This window comes from Haemaphysalis longicornis, unplaced genomic scaffold (genome assembly GCF_048455015.1).
Source record: "Haemaphysalis longicornis isolate Haplotype H1 unplaced genomic scaffold, Haemaphysalis longicornis Haplotype H1 scaffold_1, whole genome shotgun sequence".
Lineage (NCBI taxonomy): Eukaryota > Metazoa > Arthropoda > Arachnida > Ixodida > Ixodidae > Haemaphysalis > Haemaphysalis longicornis.
In genome coordinates, this window is record NW_027526203.1 from 130,231,106 (window position 1) to 130,252,151 (window position 21,046).

The 21,046-nt window shown below is 47.8% G+C and overlaps 1 protein-coding gene across 5 annotated transcripts in view; it reads left to right on the top strand.

The window, feature by feature from the left end:
* Positions 1-21,046, top strand: part of LOC144179935 (rab-like protein 6) — a 56,422-nt gene that overhangs the window by 15,845 nt on the left and 19,531 nt on the right. For all 5 annotated transcript variants that reach the window (XM_077708366.1, XM_077708360.1, XM_077708373.1 and 2 more), the window contains 3 exons: positions 3,023-3,227; positions 11,189-11,379; positions 20,923-20,980. In XM_077708366.1, the coding sequence (XP_077564492.1) occupies positions 3,023-3,227; positions 11,189-11,379; positions 20,923-20,980 (454 nt within the window). The remainder of the gene's footprint in view (positions 1-3,022; positions 3,228-11,188; positions 11,380-20,922; positions 20,981-21,046) is intronic.

Below are 21,046 nucleotides of genomic sequence, written 5' to 3' on the forward strand. Positions count from 1 at the left end.
GCCTTGTCGTCCGATTGCGAAGATTGCTGCTTCGCTTTGCTGCGCTGTGGTCTTGCGGAATTCGAAAAGGATGCTGCGAGTTGCGACAGCTGCGCCGATGTGAATATGTCATTTAATTTCTACTTGCAAGTGCACCTTGTACCGCGTCAAGCTTTTGCTCCGGTCGCGATCACGACGCGCCTATTGAAGTGCAGATATCGCGAATGCGCCGTCCCGTCGTACGCGCGAACTCTATGTACGCGCGGACACCCGTCAGGTAGATTTTCGGGAAGTGATACACGGTGTGCTGATATAATTCCATCGTCCTATTACCTTAGTAGGTGTCCGTCTGTTGACTGGAAGAAATCTGGATCTTTTTGTGGTCTCGCTCTGGATTTCGCTTTTCAACGCTTCATACTGCGAGGTTAGTGTATGAACGTTTTCAACTGATATCACCTTGAATTTATTGACACTAAGACAAGTTGAAACTTGGCGAAAAAAAGTTTATTGACGCCACCCACCCTCTCATTTTTTTTTTACTCAATAAAACGTTTTGCCTCCTCCTCCTCCTCCTTCGGAAAAAATTCTATCGAAGGCACGCGAACAACGGTAAAAACATTCCACAATTTTTTAGCGTGAAATCTGCATGAAGTACTGCTTACCTATATATATAAAACGGCCGTTTAATTGACTAGTCATCTCTGGGATTGCCAGTGAAACTGCAACGCAAACTTGGGCACTTTCCAGTCCGGTAGCCGCACGGACGGCGTTCGCCCACTGTTTGCGGCGTTCTCCATCGCTTGGGAACCTATAAACGGCGGCGATTGCAAACAAAGGATGAATGCACACCAATGTACAGCAATACTTGTCAGCGGAATGATGCACTAACCGGTGGAAAGTGACGCCCAATTCCTTGGGTACCGATCGCGACTTGCAGCCTGGCACCGAGCATTGCGGCATTGTTAGAGCGAGCCGCTTCGCGAACCTGCTGCGGCCACACTGAAGACGTGTAACAGTGTAACCGTGCGTTTAGGTTCACGGTCACGCGCTGCAAAACGGCCTTCTACCTGCCTATCAGCTGATTTCCGCCGGCGCGGCGCTGGCAGATGCAGACGACAAGAGAGGCGATACAGGATGGAGGAGGCGGAGAAGGTGCACCGAGAGAGAGAGGCAAAAAGAGTCCGCCAATGGCATGGAGGGCCAATGGTCCGCCATTCGACTTACAGAAATGGCGTTTCCGGCTGCGCTGGGTGTGACGTCAGGGCCTCTCCTAAGCTTTTCTTTCCTCCATGAAGCCAGCAGACTTGTACAGGCCGCCATTTTGAATAGGCATGCCGCCATTTTGAATAGGCTCGCACAGCGCGGCAGTACGCCGCACTAAGCGAGCCTATTCAAAATGGCGGCCAGCCACTTGCGCTTTGCTTGGCTACGGCCGAGGATACTAGTGGCTACAATACTTCTTTTTTTTAACGGAGCTTCTAGGCGGCACTTAAACTTGTGAATGAGCAGCCGGCGGAAACTGCTGCACCTAGAGCATGTGGCGCAACAGGCATTTCTTCATGAAAACTTGTGAATACAGCAAAGGAAAGCTGTGTGTAAGATTTTGCAATAAATGTTCAACTGGTAATAGTTTTACACAGTGCTGTGCCTACGTGAGTTCTAATTATTAGAAAAAAATGTGTACATTAGTCAGGTCACAAGTTGCTCATTTGTCTTTGTGATTTGCAATGTGCACTATTCGAACTATTCGATTCGAAATTATTCGACCAAATCACTATTTGCTTCGAATTCGCTTCGAACCTCAAAATCTATATTCGCCCATCCCTAGTTTTTACGTGTGCAGTTAGTATTGTCAAATTACTCCTGTAGGCCCTGGTACATGTCTTCGAGGAATGTTTCCAAGTGGAAGGCCACAATGGATTTGCTAGGTCCACCTCTAGTTGGCCAGAGCCAAGGATTGACGGTGGTGTGGAAGATGCATGTTGGATTGGCATTCTGCAGGCCCCGGGTTCAAATGCCAGACCTATTGTTTTTCCTTCACTTCTATTCTTCTTGTGTCGTTGGCCATTGTTGCAACCATAGCTCAGTCATGCTGGCAACGTTTTTTTGCGTTATGGGGCATTTACCGTAATTACCCGATTCTAACGCGCCCCCGATTCTAACGCGCACCCGATTTTCCTGGCAAAAAAAACGAAAAAACTTGCACCTCCGATTGTAACGCGCACGGGACTTTGTGACCCAGACAAACGAATGTGAGGGAAACAGGCGATTTATTTCCCGAAGTAATCTGACTCATCTCACTCCTCGTCGCTCTCCGCTTCTCCACAACGTCTCGACCTCGGTGCTAGCTTCAAGCGCGTTCGCGATGCCACACTTCTGAACGAACGTTCAACCATGGTCGATGGGATCGTGGCCCACACCTCACACGCCCATCCCGAGAGCTTCTCCAGAGGTGCACGCCTCAGCCGTCCGCTCATTTTGAACGCGTGGGAGCCGCTACTGCCATTGCTGTTATCAAGCGCGCAAGTGGAACGATTTGACGATTTGTGTGAACTCCGATAGAAAAGCCGAAAAATCGTTGCTAAAAGCTTTGGCGCCATCTTGAGATGGTTATGGCGATGGCTGGGACGAAATTTCCGCTGTTTCGGCAGTTTCGGTTTTTTATTTGATTCTAACGCGCATGCGATTTTTCGGCCTATTTTTTCGGAAAAAAAGTGCGCGTTAGAATCGGGTAAATACGGTAATGCTTTCACACTAGAAGGTGGGGATGTTACTTGTGAGTTTGAAGCTATAGTGTGTTTCCATACTATGATTTTCTAGCAGTGCACCACCAACTTGCCTACGTGTCCACTGTAGTGACACTCCAGGAAATCTGAAAATGAGCAACAACAGCTCGGAACTGCTCCAGAGCATCTGTGTAATTAATTTTTATCGCGAGAGAGCAGTGTTGCGTTGCCCAGTAGAGGAGACGTGGGTGCACTAGGCACGTGTAGCAGTGAACGGTGGGCGTAGCGGTGGTGGTCAGCGGTGGGTGGTCGTGCAGCGGGAGAGCCTGCTGCAGCAGCTGGAGCGCAATGGCCAGGAGACGGGGGCCACCACCCAGGAGCTGGACCTGCTGCAGGAGTCCGAGGAGCAGAGCTACGACCTCTTTGTGGAGGCCCTCAACAGCCGGCGCAGGCAGCTGGCTGAGCAGCTCTCCTCGGCGCCCCCGCAGGTGCCCAACGGGCTGCCCTCGAGCGCCACCAACTGTGAGTGGCTGCAGGGGATGATGTTGCCGCCCAAAGGGCGTCTTCTCAACGACCAACTTTCTCGGGATTGTTTGTGCTGTGATGAAATGTTTGGGACTGAAACTGGCAAAGTGGGCACTCGTATATCACTTTTGTGCATGCAAAGTCGCTCTTCCCGCGTGAAACAGCTTCCTAAGCCACTGCTGTGGAGAGCGCCGTGGTTAGTTGGCGGGGACAATGTTGCTACCAACTTGTCCTGGTCAAGCCAAATGTGCCGTCCCCAGTGGGCTGTAGCACTGGTTCATGCAAGAGTAGCGGGGATGGTGAGCATAGCACCGTCAAGTAAAGTTGAACCTGGATATATTATTCAACAGTCTGAACATCCCCGTGGAAGTCCTACGCAAATGTATAGCACTTTTGTGCGCATCTACCCAACTCTCGTTCACCCTCACATTCCACATATCGAGCGCCTTCGCCTGATGGGGTTGTGGGCGATGGTGATGACTTCTTATGCATCGTGACACTCGGGTGGCCTTCAACACCTGCTAGCTGCGCTAGCATGGGAATAGCCTCATGACAGCGGGAACGAAAGGACGGATTGGGTGTGAAAGGCGAAGGAGGAGGGGAAACCGACCGGAGGCGTTGTGACTCAGCGAGACCGGTGCAGGGTGCTGCATGCTTGTTTTGTTCGCGACGCCATGTCTTCGAAGCCGTGGTCACAAAAAAACACAAGAATTTGGATTTAGTGAAGAAGGTGGACATCAATCGAACGGCAGAGACCAGTGAAAAGAAGTCAGTTGCGGGAATTTCGAAATTCGAAATTTTTTGTGGCATGTTTGGGCATGGTACTGCAGCCCAGGTACTGCAGGTACTGCAGCATGGAAGGCAGCCCAGCCCAGCCACTCTGGACTGTGTAGTGTGCGTGTTCCTGCAGCTAATTCCGCAAAGCAGCTTTGTTGTGGTTCCAGACAAGAGGTGTTTGGACACAGAAGACGATGGCGCTGAGTGCCTCGAGAGTGAAGAGCCGTGCAAATCCACACTATATAAGCAGTACCACAGTAATTAAGAACAAAAACACGGTCTTTATTTCTTCCTTTTTTTTTTTACATCAGACACTGCTGCACAGTCTTACGAACTGCAAATTGGGCTTTAACTTTCGTTGTGGTTGTGTTTTGGGGGTGCACGTCTGCATTTATTAGCTTCTAATAGAACGGATGCCACAGATAAAAAGCCCAGCTTATGCTCGTGGGACAACATGATAAGAATGCAAATGGGATATTTTTTTTTCATACCACCTTGCGTTTGCGATGCCGTTTCGTTGCGTATGAGAAACCTCCAGCAGCGTCGTGGCTTGCTATCTCGACATGTTTGAAAAGAGGAAAGGGAAATTGCTTATCTGCACAAGCTTCTAATAGAAACAACTTGCCACGTGGGGGCTCGCTATCTCCCGAGGCGCGCCAGGCAAGGGCAGCTGTGGTTGTCACGTGAGTGTAAACGGAACATGCGGACTAACGGGCACCTTATTTATTTTTTTTTTTTTTCTGTGTCCAAGTTAGAAAAAGGGAACGTGCACTGAGTTGGAGGGCTGATGCCATCATTTTTTTTTATTTCTTGCTGTCATCAAACGATGCTCCAGCTGCACTGATCGATCGGCGGACCCACCAAAAAGCTACACTATAAGTGGTATTGTGCTTTGGGCGACCGTGTCTTAAGTGGTATGCGGAGTTCAACGGGAGGCATACTGGTGGTCACGAAAACTCGCATTATATCCTGTCTCGCCACTATAAGCAATTACATTATAAATGGCAGGAGTGGAAGTGCTCCGCCAATCCGCTTTCCTGCACCACCCTGCTCTAAAAGGCAGGGTGGTGCAGGAAAGCGCTCGAGTTCATTGTTGGTAAATACCGTGTTTACTCGCAAAATGAACCCACTCACGTAATGAACCCTCCCCCCACTTTTATTCTTGAGAATTTACTTTTTTGACACTTTGAATAAGAAATGCAGCGGAGATATGTTTTTATCTCAGCATGGTTGCTGATGCTGTAGACGATCGCAGTAACTTGATATCACGCCACAGTACACACAGAAATGTTAAAAATGCATTCCAACAAAAAGAAATCTTAACACTAGCCGGAAACGTGAGTGGAAATGCTGTGGCTCACAATTTAAAAATTGCGCGCTTGCGGTGTGCCACCTGCTGAACAAAAAAAACTTGCGCGCGGCGTGCGAACAAAGCGCCAAGCGCACTCTGCACTCCTTCCCTGCTCTTTGCTGTTCCGTCTGGTTTTGGCGGCGTGCGAACAAAGCACTAAACGTACTCCGCACTCCCCTGCTCTTGCTGTTCCGCGACTTCGCCATGACGATCCGTGGTGTTGTTGTTCAGCTGTGTTCCGACCGTTTTTTGTGCTCCTGGTGCGCGCCGTACGATGGGCCAGTACATGAGCTGCACTGACGGTTTTAAACTGAAGGTGGTGGAGCATGCGTTGATGCACATGGAAACCGTGCGGCTGGGCAGCATTTCAGTGTTGACCCACTGCGTGTACGCTATGGGCGTAAACAATTTTGGTCAGTGAACAAGGATCGTCATGTGTTTCGTGGGCCCAAAAAAGGGAAGTTTCGGGTGTGAGAAAAGAAGTTTTGGAGTGCCTTGACGGCACGGAAGACTGTGCACTGTGGGCTGACTACGAATGTGAATCCGTGAGTGACTTCAGTGAGGAGGACAGCTCTATGGCGAGTAGGGGGCCACTGGCATGTTCAGAATAAAAAAGAAATTTCATTACCTAATCACCCAGGTGTTTTTAGGAAATGGTAAGGCTCTGCCGCACTTCTCTTAGCAACTTTATTGTGTGGAATTTCAACTTTTACAAAATCTGTTGCAATTTTTTCGCGCATAATGAACCCTCCTCCCAAATTCATGCCGAATTTTCTGGAAAAAAAGTGGGTTCATTACGTGAGTAAATACGGTACTACAGGAACAGAAGACTAACTCCAGGAGACCCACTATCTAAGTCACTCACAAGGAGCAACATCCTTAAAGGAGCCATGAAGACAAAACACAAGTTTGGTTCATTCAAAAGACAGCCTCGTTAGAATCATACTGACACCAGTTTTAATATAAACTTCGCTCAAATAAGCTATATAATTAGGAAAAAAGGGAATGGCCATGCGACCCACTCGCTCATTTCCCGCAACAGAACCTATGATGTCATACCAGCCTGCTCTGCGATTGGTGGAGGCTAGCCAAAGCAAACGCAAATTAGGCTGAGCTTATAAGCTTGCAGAATGAGTTATTTGTGCTTAAATTTAGGGCACATTCTTTTTAAAGCAATAAGAATGGTGGGACAAACATTGGAAGTTACGAAAGCACATGTAAACATAGAAGTACTGATTCATTCTGTTAATACTGGTACTGCGCGCACTATGCTTGGTTTAGCTCATGACCGGCTTTATAAGCCGGTCGTGGTTTAGCTGCACAGCACTGTGGGGCTTTGGGGTTGTCTCGGACAACACTGGCCGATTCACGCAAGCAACGGTGTCTTACGTGACCATATTTGTTGAGCGAGCACTATGTTTCACGAAACGATTATTTTCTCGCAGAACGAAAACAAGCCATGTTTAAATATGGTCAAAAACAAACCAAAGGCAGAAAACGGCTTGCCACGGTATGGTGGCGCCATCTAGGTTCAGTAACGTAAACAAACGCGTGAACGCCGCCGTAGGGTACCTTGATGCTGTCGCCGCCATACAAGGTGGAGACACTCTTTGAACAGTCCCGTGCCGCCGCAATTGGGCAGTGGGCTCAACGCGTTATTCTTTTCGTTTCCCACGAGACCCAGCAATGCGAAACAGATAAGATGATTCAAACTTCGCCAGTAAACCGCATTGCGGCGATAATTTTAGCGCGGTTTGGATATAATGACTTGCTTCAGCGGCGAGCGAGTGACCCAAAATGGCGGCGCCAGCGTATACGTGTCTCCACCCTGTACGGCGGACAGGGTGGAGACACCCTAGGCTGCAGAGCGGTCGGTTCCTGTGATGTCATTGCAGACCACGAAAATACACGATTTAGTGGGAAATTCAAAATTTTAACTGAAATTGATTAATTTTTCAGTGAATAAAGCATCGTTTGTATCCGAACAAGCGCTGGGGGCACTATAAAACACGAAATCTTTCAAATAAAACAAACTTGTATTTTGTCTTCATGCCTCCTTTAAGCAAACTAACATTGTAACTTGAAGAAGAACAGCACAAATGATGGGACAAAGCGAGGGGTTCACACAACACAGCACTTAGGTTGTGTGATCCCCGTTCTTTCTCCTGTTGTTAATGCGTTTTTTTTTTTTTTTCAAGTTACAATGTACCAACCAGCCCATCAACAAGCCCTTCTGCAACATTGATGGACTCCATAGCACAGTGTCACCACACTGAAAACTTGAAAGACAAAATGCGGACAAAATACCATATTTGCTCACATAATGAACCCACTCGTGTAATGACCCCCCCCCCCCTTTTCTTCTTGAGATCTTACTTTCTTGTTACCTTGCATAAGAAATTAAGTGGGAATAGCAAAGGTATTGTTCAATATGTCTTTATTTCAGCATAGTTGCTGATGCCGTCGGCGATCGCAGTAACTTGATATCTCGCCACAGTACGGGCACAAGCACTAAAAACGCAATCTAACAAAAAATTCTCAACAGTAGCCGGAGACGTGAGCGCAAATGCAAATGTGCAATTTAAAAATTGCTAGCTTGCGTAGTGCCTTCTGCTGAGCACAAAACAAACCGTCTTGCATGTAGCGCCGTGAAAGTGCTGCGGTGTGTGAACAAAGCGCCAAACGTACTCTGCACTCCTTTCCTGCCCTGTTCCGCAACTTTGCAATTATACACTCCATAGTTTTGCTCTTCAGCTGTGTTTTGACCTTTTTTAGTGCTCCTGGTGTGCGTCGTACGAATGGCCAGTACATGAGCTGCACAGCCAGCTTTAAACTGAAGGTGGTGGAGCATGCATTGAAGCATATGGAAACCATGCAGCTTGATGGCACTTCAGTGTTGACCCAGTGCGTTTAAGCTACTGGCGAAAACACGAGGTTTAAGCGATGAACAGGGATCGCCGTGTGTTTCATGGGCTCAAAGAAGGCAACTTTATCGGTTTAGAAAAAGAAGTTTTGGAGTGTCTTGACGGCATGGAAAGTGATGTGCTGTGGGCCGATAATGAATGTGAAGCCGCAAGCGGCTTCAATGAGGAGGACAGCACCGATAGCGAGTAGGGGGGGCCACTAACACGTTGGGAATAAAAAAAATTCAGTTAAGTAATTACCTATGTGTTTTCACTGGAAAGCTAAGAAGGTATTGACAGCACTTCTTTTAGCATCTTTATTTTATGAAATTTCAACCTTTAAAAATTTGTTGCAATTTTTTCCCACACAATGAACCAACCACCCAAATTTTTGCCTAATTTTCTGAAAAAAAAAAGTGGGCTTATTATGCAAGTAAATATGGTACAAGTTTGTTTTATTTGAAAGATTTAGTGTTTTGTAGTGACCCCAGCGCTTGTCCTGCAGCAACGATGCTTTAGTCACTGAGAAATTAATGAATTTAACTCTTTCGTTACGGCGGAAAAACGGCCGATTTTGAGTGCTTCCGCAAAACTATTTTTTTTTTTGCTGGAGCTAGTGGACACATTTAGCATTGCTATGCATGTAATTGTAGCTTATAGATTTCTCTTACAAACACATACCAGCAGTTTTGTGAAAGGTACAATTACTTACAGTTTATTAGTCAAATAATCAGAAAAAAATGCACAAAAAAGTATACACGCAACGTATATAGGCGATTGTAATCAACTAAAAATTATTTTAGGAATTTGAAGATATACAAATTGTTCCTACATTTCTTGGCTATGATTCAATATATATATCAGCACTGTACACCAAGTTTTGTATTTTTGTGGGCCCGTCAAACTAGCGGAACTGACGGCTGTGCCACTCCTCGAAGCCACTCGAGTGTAAGTCGGTCATGCATCCAAGCACACTTCTTCGTGTTCTGGCACAAAATCCTTTTCACTTGAGTGGTAAAAAACTAGAAAAAAAAATCCAGCGCTCTTGAGAAGTGTCGCGCATCGCTCCGTAGCGGTAATCTGGCATGAGTGCCAGGCTATCATGAAGGTAATAACGCGATATGACGCGGCACATTTGGCAAAATATCCCTACCGTACGTTGGCCAGACCCTACACCTCAATGTAAAGCCGCAGTCGTCAGATAGGAAGCCCGTTTTGTTTATAAATACAGCGTGACGCCGTTTTCACATGACTCGCCACTACCGCGGGTTCAAATTTCACTCTTGGCGGGGTCTCTGCACGCGAAATATCAACAAAACATAATAAAATCGAAAAATGAGTTGTCAATAAATTCGCCAGATGGCGTTAGTTGTCCGACAGGCGCCGTTTTTAGCTTTCGCGGGACGTTTGAAATCATCGGAACTCCGTGTCCGATTGACGTCATTTTCACACAACTCGCCACTATCGCGGGTTCAAATTTTACTCTTGGCGCGGTCTCTGCATGCGAAATATCAACAAAACATAAATCGAAAAATGAGTTGTCAATAAATACGCCAGATGGCGTTAGTTGTCCACCAGGTGCCGTTTTTAGCTTTCGCGGGACGTTTGAAATCATCGGACACCGGCGTCCGATGGCCTATGGCGCTGTACTGAAAGAGTTATGTTAAAATTTTGATTCTCCTGTCAAATCGTGTGTTTCGCAATGTTTGTGATGATGTAACAAGGACAGGTCTTCCAGCGAACGTTAGTGCGCTGTTTACTCTGACGTGGACTGCAGAACGCCTTTTTTATTGTTAGTCCTCCTAGATGACGCCACCATACTGAGCGAGTACCGCTGTCCATTTTTGTTTTCTTTCTGACTGTATTTGCACCTGGCTTGTTTTTGTTGTGGTAGGTAGTAATTGTTTCGTGAAACATGGGGTATGCTCGACTAACAGGGTCAGGTAAGACAGTGTTGCTTACGCCTATTGACTGTGTCGTGTGAGACAACGTTAAAGCGCCAGACTGCTGTGCTGCTATAACAAGCATAGTACGCACTGGCACTTCGTAACTACCATTGTTTACCCCACCATTCTTACCGTTATAAAATTAATATGCCTTACGTTTAAGCAAAAATACCTAGCTTGTTCTGCAAGCTTATAAGCCCTGCCTAACTTGCGTTTTCTTTTGCCAGCCTCAGCCGATTGCTGAGCTGCGCATATTACGTCATAGGTTCTAGTGCAGGAAATTAGCTAGCGAGTCACAATGCCATTCCCTTTTTTCGTGAATATGTAGCTTATTTGAGAGAAGTTTATGTTAAAAGTGGCGTCAGTATGATTCTAACGAGCAATCTTTCGAATGAACCAAACTTGTGTTTTGTCTTAATGGCCCCTTTAAGTAACTCTTCAGAAGCTGTAATCTTCGAAAGGGTTATAAGGGGTAATGTAGGGTCTAAGAGTGGCCAAAAAGTGTGAGAAATGAATTTGGAGTAACGCAAATTTTTCTGGGTCTCACTAGCACCTGCTTTCAATGTTTTAATGCCGAGTTTAATCGGAAAAGGTTTTCAGCTTGCCTTTGAAAATGCTAAGGGTATTGGCAGATGTCAGGCTTTGACTGCTATGACTCAGTCTGTTCTTCCAAACGTCAAGACACTGCAAATGCGCGCCCTCAAAACAAAAACACTAAAGAAAGAGCAGGATTTGCGATTTTGAGAAACTGTGCTGCCGCAGCTGCTGCTGATGTGGAAAGAAAAAAAAAAAGCCGAGCGCCTGTTTTTGAGTGGCGTTGGTGCTTGAAAGGTAGGTTGTACACGTGGCTTGGTTTTGGCACGCTTTCGTTACACTGGGGATTTTCACGGCTCCCACGGCTGACATTGCCAGTGGCCTCCATTGTGCACCCTTCCTCCGTCCAGTGGGGCTGAGCGGGGCTGAGCGGTGCCTGTTTTGCAGGTGCGCTGTCCTCGCTCGGAGAGCCGAGCCAGGCCAAGGCGGCGGCCCGCAGCGTCTCGGTGCCCAGCTCCCTGGCAGGAGCAGGAGGGCCCAGCAGGCCAGCGGCATCCCCAGCAGCCAGGCCAGCGGCATCCCCAGCAGCCCCAGCATCTCAGCCACCGGTGGCTGCTGGGGCGCCCAGTGCGGGACCGGTGAGCATCGCACTGCGCTCGCGGGCACTTGCATGCAGACAGTGTCGTCAAATGTTGTGCGCTTGGCCACTGCTTCTCAGCTGAGCTTCACGAGCTGGCTTGTCAATGTAAAGGGGGCAGTCTCTGTGCAGTTGCTCTGTGATGCAAAACAGACAAGCTTTCCTGCTGCCTCTACCTTGCTGGCTGATATTCAATTGTACGCAGAGCGTGGGTGACCTTTCAGTATCAGTGAAATTGGGCTGAATATCACAATTCCCGTAATAAAAAAAAATGAACAAAAAAGACTCTACGTTTGTCTCACGTCCTGGTGTGGAGATAGTAAAGCTTCACAGGGTGATGGTGCTGTCACCCCGCTCCACAACCTGTGGGTCCCTTTTTCAGTGTTGACATTGTATGGATATTGTTTTTAACACCGGCTCTGCAAATGTCCCCATAGGCACCAAAATCTTTGTTTCACAAAGGGAATTTCATAATGTAAATCTACACAAGGGCATTGAGACCATTGGGTGGTTGCTTTAGAGCACTCTGGAGCGCTCCAGAAACCAGTTGCGCATTTGGGTGGTCGAAATCAAGTGCTCGAAGCATGTTCAGTTGTTTGTCCCGGAGCTTCTCCGACTGTTCTGACTCCCAAGTGGAAGATGTCGAGGCGAGCGGCCACGTGACACTGGCCGCCGAGTGGGACGATTCCTGCTGCTTCCACAACGGGGCTGAGCCAGCTGCTGGTCATTCGAGTGTTTAGTTGGGCATAGCGTTCTTGCTTTTCACACGAAGGTGGCGGCTGTGAGGTGGCGCAGGCAGCTCTACCACTTTCCAAATGAAACTTCAAGCCACAAACAGAGTGACACGTGTGTGAAAAGAAGCCGCTGATGTGGCTGAAAATGGCAGCACAAACGTGTATTCAGGTCCCTTATGAAGCTGGCTGCTCGTGGCGCATACTGGCCTGACAAGGGTGCCCTGGGTGCAGTTCGCCCCATTGGCTCGAGAAGCCCCTCCCACTGCCGTGGAGGCGGCACTGCCGGGGGGGTAGAACACTCGCCTGGGGAGCAGCGTCTCTCGCTTGTATTGGGAGTGGCCTCCACATCTGCGTGCTCTCAGCCACAGAATCAGAGCGACCACCCACATACAGCATAAGCAAGTATGTGCTAATGGACATTACGGTCGGCAAACTAACTTCTCTATTGAAGCAGTGTGAATGCCTTCAGCATTATACTGGCATTTATAGCTGCAAAAATCTGGACAAGTTGGTCATTTTTCTTATGGCCTTTTCTCAGAAGCAAAGGGACCTTGCAGGTTTTAAAAAAAGATCGTCTGTGCGCATCACTTGATGATGAAACCAAGGACTATGGCAGTTTGCAGCGGGGCATTTTAATGGGTCGCTGTTGAGGAGCAAGGCCTCTTGTGGGGAGGGAGAAGGGAGAGTGGAGTTGGCCCAGTGGCAAAGTGGGGCTCCGACAGCGCCTGCCTCCAGCCAGGCACAACCGGTGGATTGCAGGAACACCTGTTCTGTTGCGTGACGCATTCAGCAACTGAATTGTTCTGGCTCGTTTGCTCGTTTTTCATCACGGGCCTCGTCGTTTTTACCGCAGCATATTTTCACGAATACAGGTTCCCTGAAACAGCAGTCGGCGCTTTTGAGCTTCCGAACACTTGGCAAACATTCAAAGTTTTCAAATTGTGCTTCTGAATTGAAGGGCGTATTTAATATCTATTAATTAGCTTCCATGTTTGAAATATTTGCACACCCCTAATTGAGCAACGTATCATCACAGGCCCTTGCGAGCGCATTGCGAGCACAGGCAAGCACATTGGTTTAAGGCACCGGGATAGGGGTGTGTGAATACTTGAAAATTTTGAATATCCAAGTGTATTTGGCTTCATATCGAACGAATTTTCCAAGTATTTGAATTTTGGAAACATGCACCAGCATTCTCCGCTTGCAGCAGCGGGCTTTCTCGCGCTGCTCTGGTGGAATGCAGCCGAATGGCAAGAGAAAAACATTTTAAAGGGTTTTCAGTTATCAAGGCGCGAAAACAAGTCTTTCTTTCTTCAAGCTTTTCTTTTTGCATTTTGATAATGTGATCGGGCTCAAGATGCTCCAGGCAACACCCCTTACATAAGAAAGCCCAGCTGCATTCTGAGCAAGGAGGATTCTGACATAGTCCCCGAGTCCACGGTTTTCGGAGTTGATGTCTTTTTTATACGTGTTATGTTCCTCTTTTTCATTATGGGACATAAGAAGAATAGCAAACCTGTCTAGCTTCGCACTCCGAGACACCGAGATAATGCTTTCTTGACAGGAAGGTGTTGCCACTTGGGAAGCTGACCCTGCATATACGTTATCACCCACTTGGATTTGTTAACAGGCACTTGCCCTAGGTCTCAATTGGGGTCTCAACTCTTTTTATGCCTTCATATTAGTCTGGATGTGTCCTTCCCCCAGAAGTACCAGTCCTTGGAGAAAGCTATGTTTGCAATTCTTGCATGTGGAGGGACATCTCGCAACTCAAGTGCATTCTAAAAATAAACCTCATGGGTTGTTAGTACAGTAGAACCCCGATTATACGACTTTCTCGTGACCAAGAAAAAGCATCATAAAATGCGGGCGTTGTAAAATCCGCACAACAATTACGCCTACAAATACAGTTTCACACTACGGATCTGCAAGAAACTTCAATGTAAACTACAAAGTACTGCTTTTCAGGGCTGGGAAACCCAAATCACTAAAAAAAAAAAAAAAGTGAAAAGAATAATGCATGCAGATGCCAATCACGCTGCATTAAAACCAGCTTTGTACCGCAGTGCACTGCCGCGATTCCCGCCAGCAAGTGCGAATCGGGGCACACACGATCACGACTAACACGCGCGCGAGCCCAAGCCTGTTAGCGTAACCTCACTGGCGATTCACTGTTGAGTGGGAGAAATGAACACCGGCACACTGCTCCCGTGAGAGCAGCGCAACAAGACAAGAAGAGACACCACCGAGGAGAGGGGGAAAGTGATCTAGCAGAGAAGCGGGCCACTGCTGGAGGGGAGAGAAACGGCAAAGCTATGCTTGGGAGAACCAATATCAAGGTCCGGGGAACGGGCCCACCTCAGCACTTTCATTCTGCCCGCCAGTCGGTCGTGCGCTTCACACGGGTCATCGGATAACGTGGGTCAGGCTGAAGTCATATCAGATACCGTATTTATTCGAATGTAGGCCGGCCCCGATTCTAAGCCGACCCCCGAAAGTCCGATGGCGCGAAAAAAAAAAAAAAAAAAAAAAAACTTGCCTCGAATGTAGGCCGAACAAAAAGGCGAGGTCAGCGTTCACAAAAAGAAAACACGTTTATTGAACAGGAAGATGCGGTGCTGGAACTCAATCAGTTTCTCTTGAAAATCACCGGGCAACTTCTGGACGATTGAGGTTCGACGACGGAGGCTAAAGCCGAAGTGCTTCATGAATTTCTGTAGCCAGCCCCGACTGGCTTTGAAGTGTGCCCGCGATAAGCCTCGTTCCCTTAAAAGCTCCCTTGCTTTTGCCTGGAGCACTTCCGTCATTACTGGAAGGGCAGCTGCTCGCTGCGTCTGAACGAAGTCGGCCAATGCCATCTCCATTTCATGGTGACGGCATTCTCGTGGTTCGGTGATTGCCAACCTCGTTGCGGCGCACGCAAATATCCTCTCCCGTTGCGTCCTCCAACGACGGACATTTTTTTCATCCACGCCGAAGTCTCGCCCGGCTTGAACGTTCGACGACAACTCCGCGGCTAAAACAACTTTTCTTTTAAAAGCGGCACTCTAATGGCACCACTTCTTTTTGCGCTGTCAAAACCAAACGCCACACCGCACGCAGGCCGCAGGCCACTGTCCGCACAATTCAAAATGGCGGCCTATGGCCCTTAAAGGGACACTGAAGTGATTTGTAAACATTGCGGGATTACTAGCGCAAATTGTAGTTCGGAGTCCGTAGGCATTGTTTGGACCACTCTGGCCGCGTTTACTCGAATTTATTTAGTAGAAAAATCAATTCGAAAATGCTGTCCTCCTCTCTTTACGCTCGCCCATTTTCTGTGGCGTTTTCGTGTGACGTCAGCAGGAGATGAGCTGGAAAATGGCTGCGCTACTGCACGGTTCGCCGACCAGCCGACCTACCGATCGAGTCAGTCGGCCCAGCGTTTCGTCCGCCGGCCGCCGACGTGTCGTCGCTATTCGCTCGCTCAATTGAAACTAAGCCACGACACCTTTGTGAATAAAAGAATGCGCCTTTCCTTACTTTGTTAGTTTGTACACTGTGTCAAACTCAGAGTCCGGGTCGCTCCACACAAGCGCTGCACAAGTGCACATGCGACGCTTCGCTGACTTTACGCTAGTAGGAAAATCTAAGGCCAATTGAAGGTGGGAGAAGAGTCAGCGAAGTCAATATAGGTACTAATAAAATAAAATCAACTGAAACTTTTACCGTACAGCGCAAAACTAGGGAGCAGGAAGCACTTTTTGCGCTGGGTAAACAAGCACAGCGGTCAGCAGCACGACCGCACATCTGCGAACGCTTTTCCGTCAAAGAAATGCAATTGCTAGACGTGAGATATTGTGGAAGTTTGGGGGACACTTACTGCAGGAGTGATATACAACAAATAGTCACATAAAGTACTTATAATGCTTAAAATAAATAAAAGTGTAAACTGGTCATACATTACAAATCTTATATATCCAAACACGGCCAGCGCCGGCTCGTGGCCTAGTGGTCTGAGGCGCTGAATCTCTGTTCTGAAAGTCGCAAGTTTGAATCCCCGAGGGTACATGTATTTTTTTTTTTGTAAGTTGCTTTTTTCGTATGCGGCCGATGTTTTCTGAACTGAGTTCACCATTTTTTGGCCGTAACGTTCACTGCTCCACGAGCGAGATCGCAGAACGCGCGCATACTGACAATGACGCGCTAGCGAGTTCTCATTGGCGTGCTGTTGCCACAAGCACCGACTGCTGGCGGGCAGTGGGCCCAGGTCTGAATCAGCACACCCTTGGCCTGGTGCGAACTAGCTTTTTACGAACATACATGAGTGAGGCAAGCTCCGAATATGCGGGAAAAGCGCATGGCATTTGAGAGTCTGCGGTGACGCGGAGGGCGTTCATCCGCTGCGTAGGCCTCGTCTAGTGATTTCTACGATTCCAAGCCGCCCTCGGAGGTTTATCTTAGACATTTGACAGCCGACAACATGGCAGAAGCGCGGTATGGCGATAACTGAGATATCGAGAATGCCCATCCAACAACGCCATCAGATGTCAAGCATGTTGTTTTACAGAACCGAAACCGAAACCGAAACTTGTCTGATTGCTAACCTTGGGCATCGTCCAATCACGGTGCCCCCCCTCCTGACGTCGCAGCCTTTAGTTGGTGTGGCCGCCGCAAACCGCGCATAGTAGTTTTTCTTCTTTCGCGCTTTGTAAAATAATTACCGATTTGTCAACCGGATAAACGATGAATAGTGTGTTAATTTGAGCCAGTCTACACAGTGCAAGCAAAAACGGGAGCTTGACAAATTCACTTCAGTGTCCCTTTAAGTGGCTACTGGCTCGTCTAGTAATGGCTACAATACTTTCTTTTCTGGGTGGCGCTAGCTGCGCACTACTTCACTTGGAAATTGGCGCGTATTTCAAAATCCTCGAATCTAAGCCGACCCTGGAATTTGATATATCAGTATTTCAAAAAAACTATCGGCTTAGATTCGAATAAATACGGTAACAATTTTTCAAAGCATTGTTTCTATGGGGACTTTGCCGCGACTCGATTAGTCCGTCGTAAAACCTGGGTTGTTGTAAAACCCGGGGACGTATAAGCGGTGTTCTACTGTGCTGGGGAAGGGACCCTCGAGCAAGTGCGATGCGAGGATTGTGCCACCGTGCCGTGCAGCCATGCAGATGACGGCTTAAAAATCGGGCTCATTTTTTATGCCTTGCACTGCCCTATACAGCGAGTTCCCTTCCTAGAAATGATGTGAACATACAAGAAAGCACTGTTTAGGTTTCTTTCTTTAGCGAGAAATGTGTTTATCTTAGCTTGTCAAAATATATTCCCTCAATACTCTAATGCTGAAGCATTGGTGGTTGAGGTGAAAGTTGACCTAGCATAAAGTGTAATATCATAAATAAAGCTGAACGCTACAGTGTATCTTCCGTATGTTTGTTTTATGCCACGGAAAAATTTTGCAAACCCTTTTAAACGAGCTTTTTATTTAGGCTGCATTCTTGCTAAGAGAGTATGCGATACACCGGAAAAAAAGGCTTGAGGAGCTACAATCAGAAAGCAAGGTCGCGGCACTAGAAATAAATATGAATAAATCTGAAGAGATGATGATTAAACTAGAGTTCCTGTATGTAGCTCCCCTAGGGGAGCAGAGTTGTGCCTCCATCCTCCATCTTGAGTCCTAAAGTCGTGCGGGAAAGCCACCCATCATGCGTGTAGGAGCTGCCGCTTGATCGCCACGTGGTAGCAACAGTGAGGAGGAGTCAGCTGCTTATCAGCTGAGCGGCCACCGGCGCCGCTGCCCATGGCTGCCACCGCCAATGTAACCACTGCCGCTCACTCGAGCACAACTGATTAAAAACGGGGTCTTCTGCGCAGCACTGAAAGCGGGCTTTCCGGTCGTAGGGTGAAACCTGCGGCATGTGGAAATCACATGCGCAACTCTGGCACTGCGCGATATGCAGGAACTATAGAGTAAACATGCCAAAAGTGCTCCCTTCAGCGTATGCAACGAAATGCTGGAACAAGTCGAAGAGTATGTGCATCTCGGACATGTCAGAGCTGACCCCAATCACGAGAGAAATTCGGCGCGGAATAGGCATGGGCTGGGCTGAGCCCGGCAAGCACTTCCAAATAATGAAACGTAAGCTGCCTCTATCGCTCAAAAGAAGAATATATAGCCCATTTGTCCTGTCGGTGATGACATATGGAGCGGAAACCTGGTGCCTTAGTAAACAACTAGAAAGCAAACTTAGGTCGGCTAAATGGGCCTTGGAACGAGTAATGATCGGAGTAACACTTGGGGACAGGAAACAAGCTTCCTGGATCAAGGAGCAAACTCAAGTAGATGATATCATAGTTCAAATGAAGAACAATAAGTGGACTTGGGCAGGCCATGCAGTGAGACGAAATGACGACCGGTGGACCACCAGGGCAACGGAGTGGATGCCGAGGGATGGGTCTGGAAGAATGGGGAGGCCAGTAACTCGATGGAGGGACGAAGTGAAGAAATTCGGGGGAAAGAATTCACTCCAGCAGCACAGGACAGGAGCGGTTGGAGGTCGATGGGCGGGGCCTTCGTCCTGCAGTAGACCTAAGTAGTCTGAGGATGATGAACCATACTGAAAGGATGCCTGAACAATTCTAAATTCCAGTTTTTCTTATTAACGAGTGCTAAATATTCACTTTGATTTGAAAATATTTGCTTCGCTTCACAACTATTTGAACAAAATCATTGTTCGCTTTGTGTTCCCTTTGAAAACAAAAATCACTATTCGCACACCCTTTCACCTTGAAACATTCCGAGAGCAGAAGCGACCGAGTGAAAGAGCATTATTCGAGGCACGCTACGGCACAGTGGCTTTGCTGGCAACATCGTCGAGTGTGTAAACACTCGTTTCTTAGCTCTGCTGACATGAAAAGATGAATGCTGGCAAGTAATGCAACTCGCATTATTTGTACGTGAGAATATTGAAATAGTACTGTTTAACAGCGCTGTTTGAAATCGCGACATTTTAACGAGCGATTCCTGATTCCTGGTCCGAAATATGAGCTCTAACAAGTTAGCTGTTTGAGAAAAAACTGCAACTCCTGCAGGAGCTGGTGGTGCCTGTGCTTGAATGCAAAGGCTTCAAATGCTGCTTTTGACATATTTTGATTAAAAGTAACATTTCAAACAAAAGTTTGAACAATAATAACCCGTAATATTTGCATCTATATGTTTTCGGCATGCTGTAGGGAGTGCTGGCTGAAAAGTTCTTAAAGCACGTGGTGTGCCTAGACCATCACTAGAGTGCAAAAACAGGGGCTGACCTTCAGCTGAAGGCTTATGGTGAGCTCTTGTAAGAAAACAAAACAAGCACTGTAAAAACAGAGAATGCGTGGTCGCAGTGCACCCACACTGGCGCAGTGCCTCCATGTGCGTCCGCAGCCTGGCCTCCTGCCGTTTTCTTGTCTTTATTTTTGCGCCACGGCCTTGTCGAACCAGCATTGCCACTGGGTAGTGCAGGCACACTACCCAGTGCAGACTAAATAGTGCACTGGGTAGCGCACTAGGTAGTGCGGGCATGCTGGCGCTTGCTGGACGTTACAAAAACAGCGCTGGAAGAGCACAAAGAAGTGGGACGAAACTAGCTCTGAATAACAAGTTTATTTTGCCATGGTGGAATATATACTCTCGGAAGAGTGAGGCCCCGCTGAAGGAAATACAAATACGCTGCCGCAAACTTGTGAGAGAACGCGAAGGGATGGAAAAGTGGAAGCTGGCAGTCTTCCCATATGTTAATGGTGTTTCTCACTGACTGAAAAAAGTTGCTGTGTTTAGCGCTCCCAATATATTAAGTGGGATGTGCAGCAGAGTGAACGGGAAAGGAACCACCGTGAGATTCTGCTTAAAGAAACACGGGCAGCCATTCGTTGAATGAAAATCTGGTGTTCTCTGTGACATCCCACTGTAGGGCGGAAAGTCCTATACGGGCCAAACAGGGCGTTATTTGAATGGCCAACCGCGGTAACATGCAGGCACATTGAAGAAAGCAACTGTATCGTATCTTGGGCGCCGAGCGCTCCATGTGCCGTGCAAGCGTATCGTATCTCAATCCGAAAGGGCCATACGTTCCACATCCTACTTAAACAGCTTATCTGTTATCGGCAGAAAGAAGCCCTTTCCCGAATGCTATATATATGTAAAACCATAAGCTAAGGTTTACGTACCATGGGAGCGGTGGCCAAAACTAGCCACTGTGCCGTCTGATTGCACGACACCTGCTTTTGAGACCACGCACAGAACAGGTGTGGCCTATGAGTGCGTTTCGAATCTCCTTTATCTTCATCTTCCGTTCTTTCTGTGGGTATATATTCCGTCACGGCAAAATGAACTCCTTGTTGTTAGTCAGTGCCTAGTCTGTCGCTTCTTCTGTCCCGTCCAAGCGCTGTTTTTGTAACATCACTGTTTCCGCCTTTCCACAGCCTTTGCTACCAGATTTACATCTTGTTGAATGAGAAACACGTTTCTTGACTACATCTGGTGCTGCACACATGTCTTGCTTGTGAATACTAGCGAGGACAGCTTGACAGTAATGTTTGCATCACCTACCCGCTGTGGTGGCTCAGTGGCTAAGGCGTTGTGCCTGGGCGCGGCAGCCGCTTTTCTAATGGAGGCGAAAAGAAAAAACGCCCGTGTGTACGAGATTTCGGTGCACATTGAAGATCCCCAGGTGGCCAGAATTAATCGGGAGCCCCCCACTACAGCGCACCTTATCGCCTGCGCTGCGTTGGCGCATTAAACCCTACAATCAATCAATCACGTTTGCATCTCCCAGGTCATTCCGACAAAGCAAGCCATCATGTCCAGGCTGTTCAGCAGGAAAGAAGGCATGGGTGAGTGCTTCCTTTCTGCTCTGTCACACCTGAGACCTGCTCCTGGCAGGGGGCTGGAGCTTCACT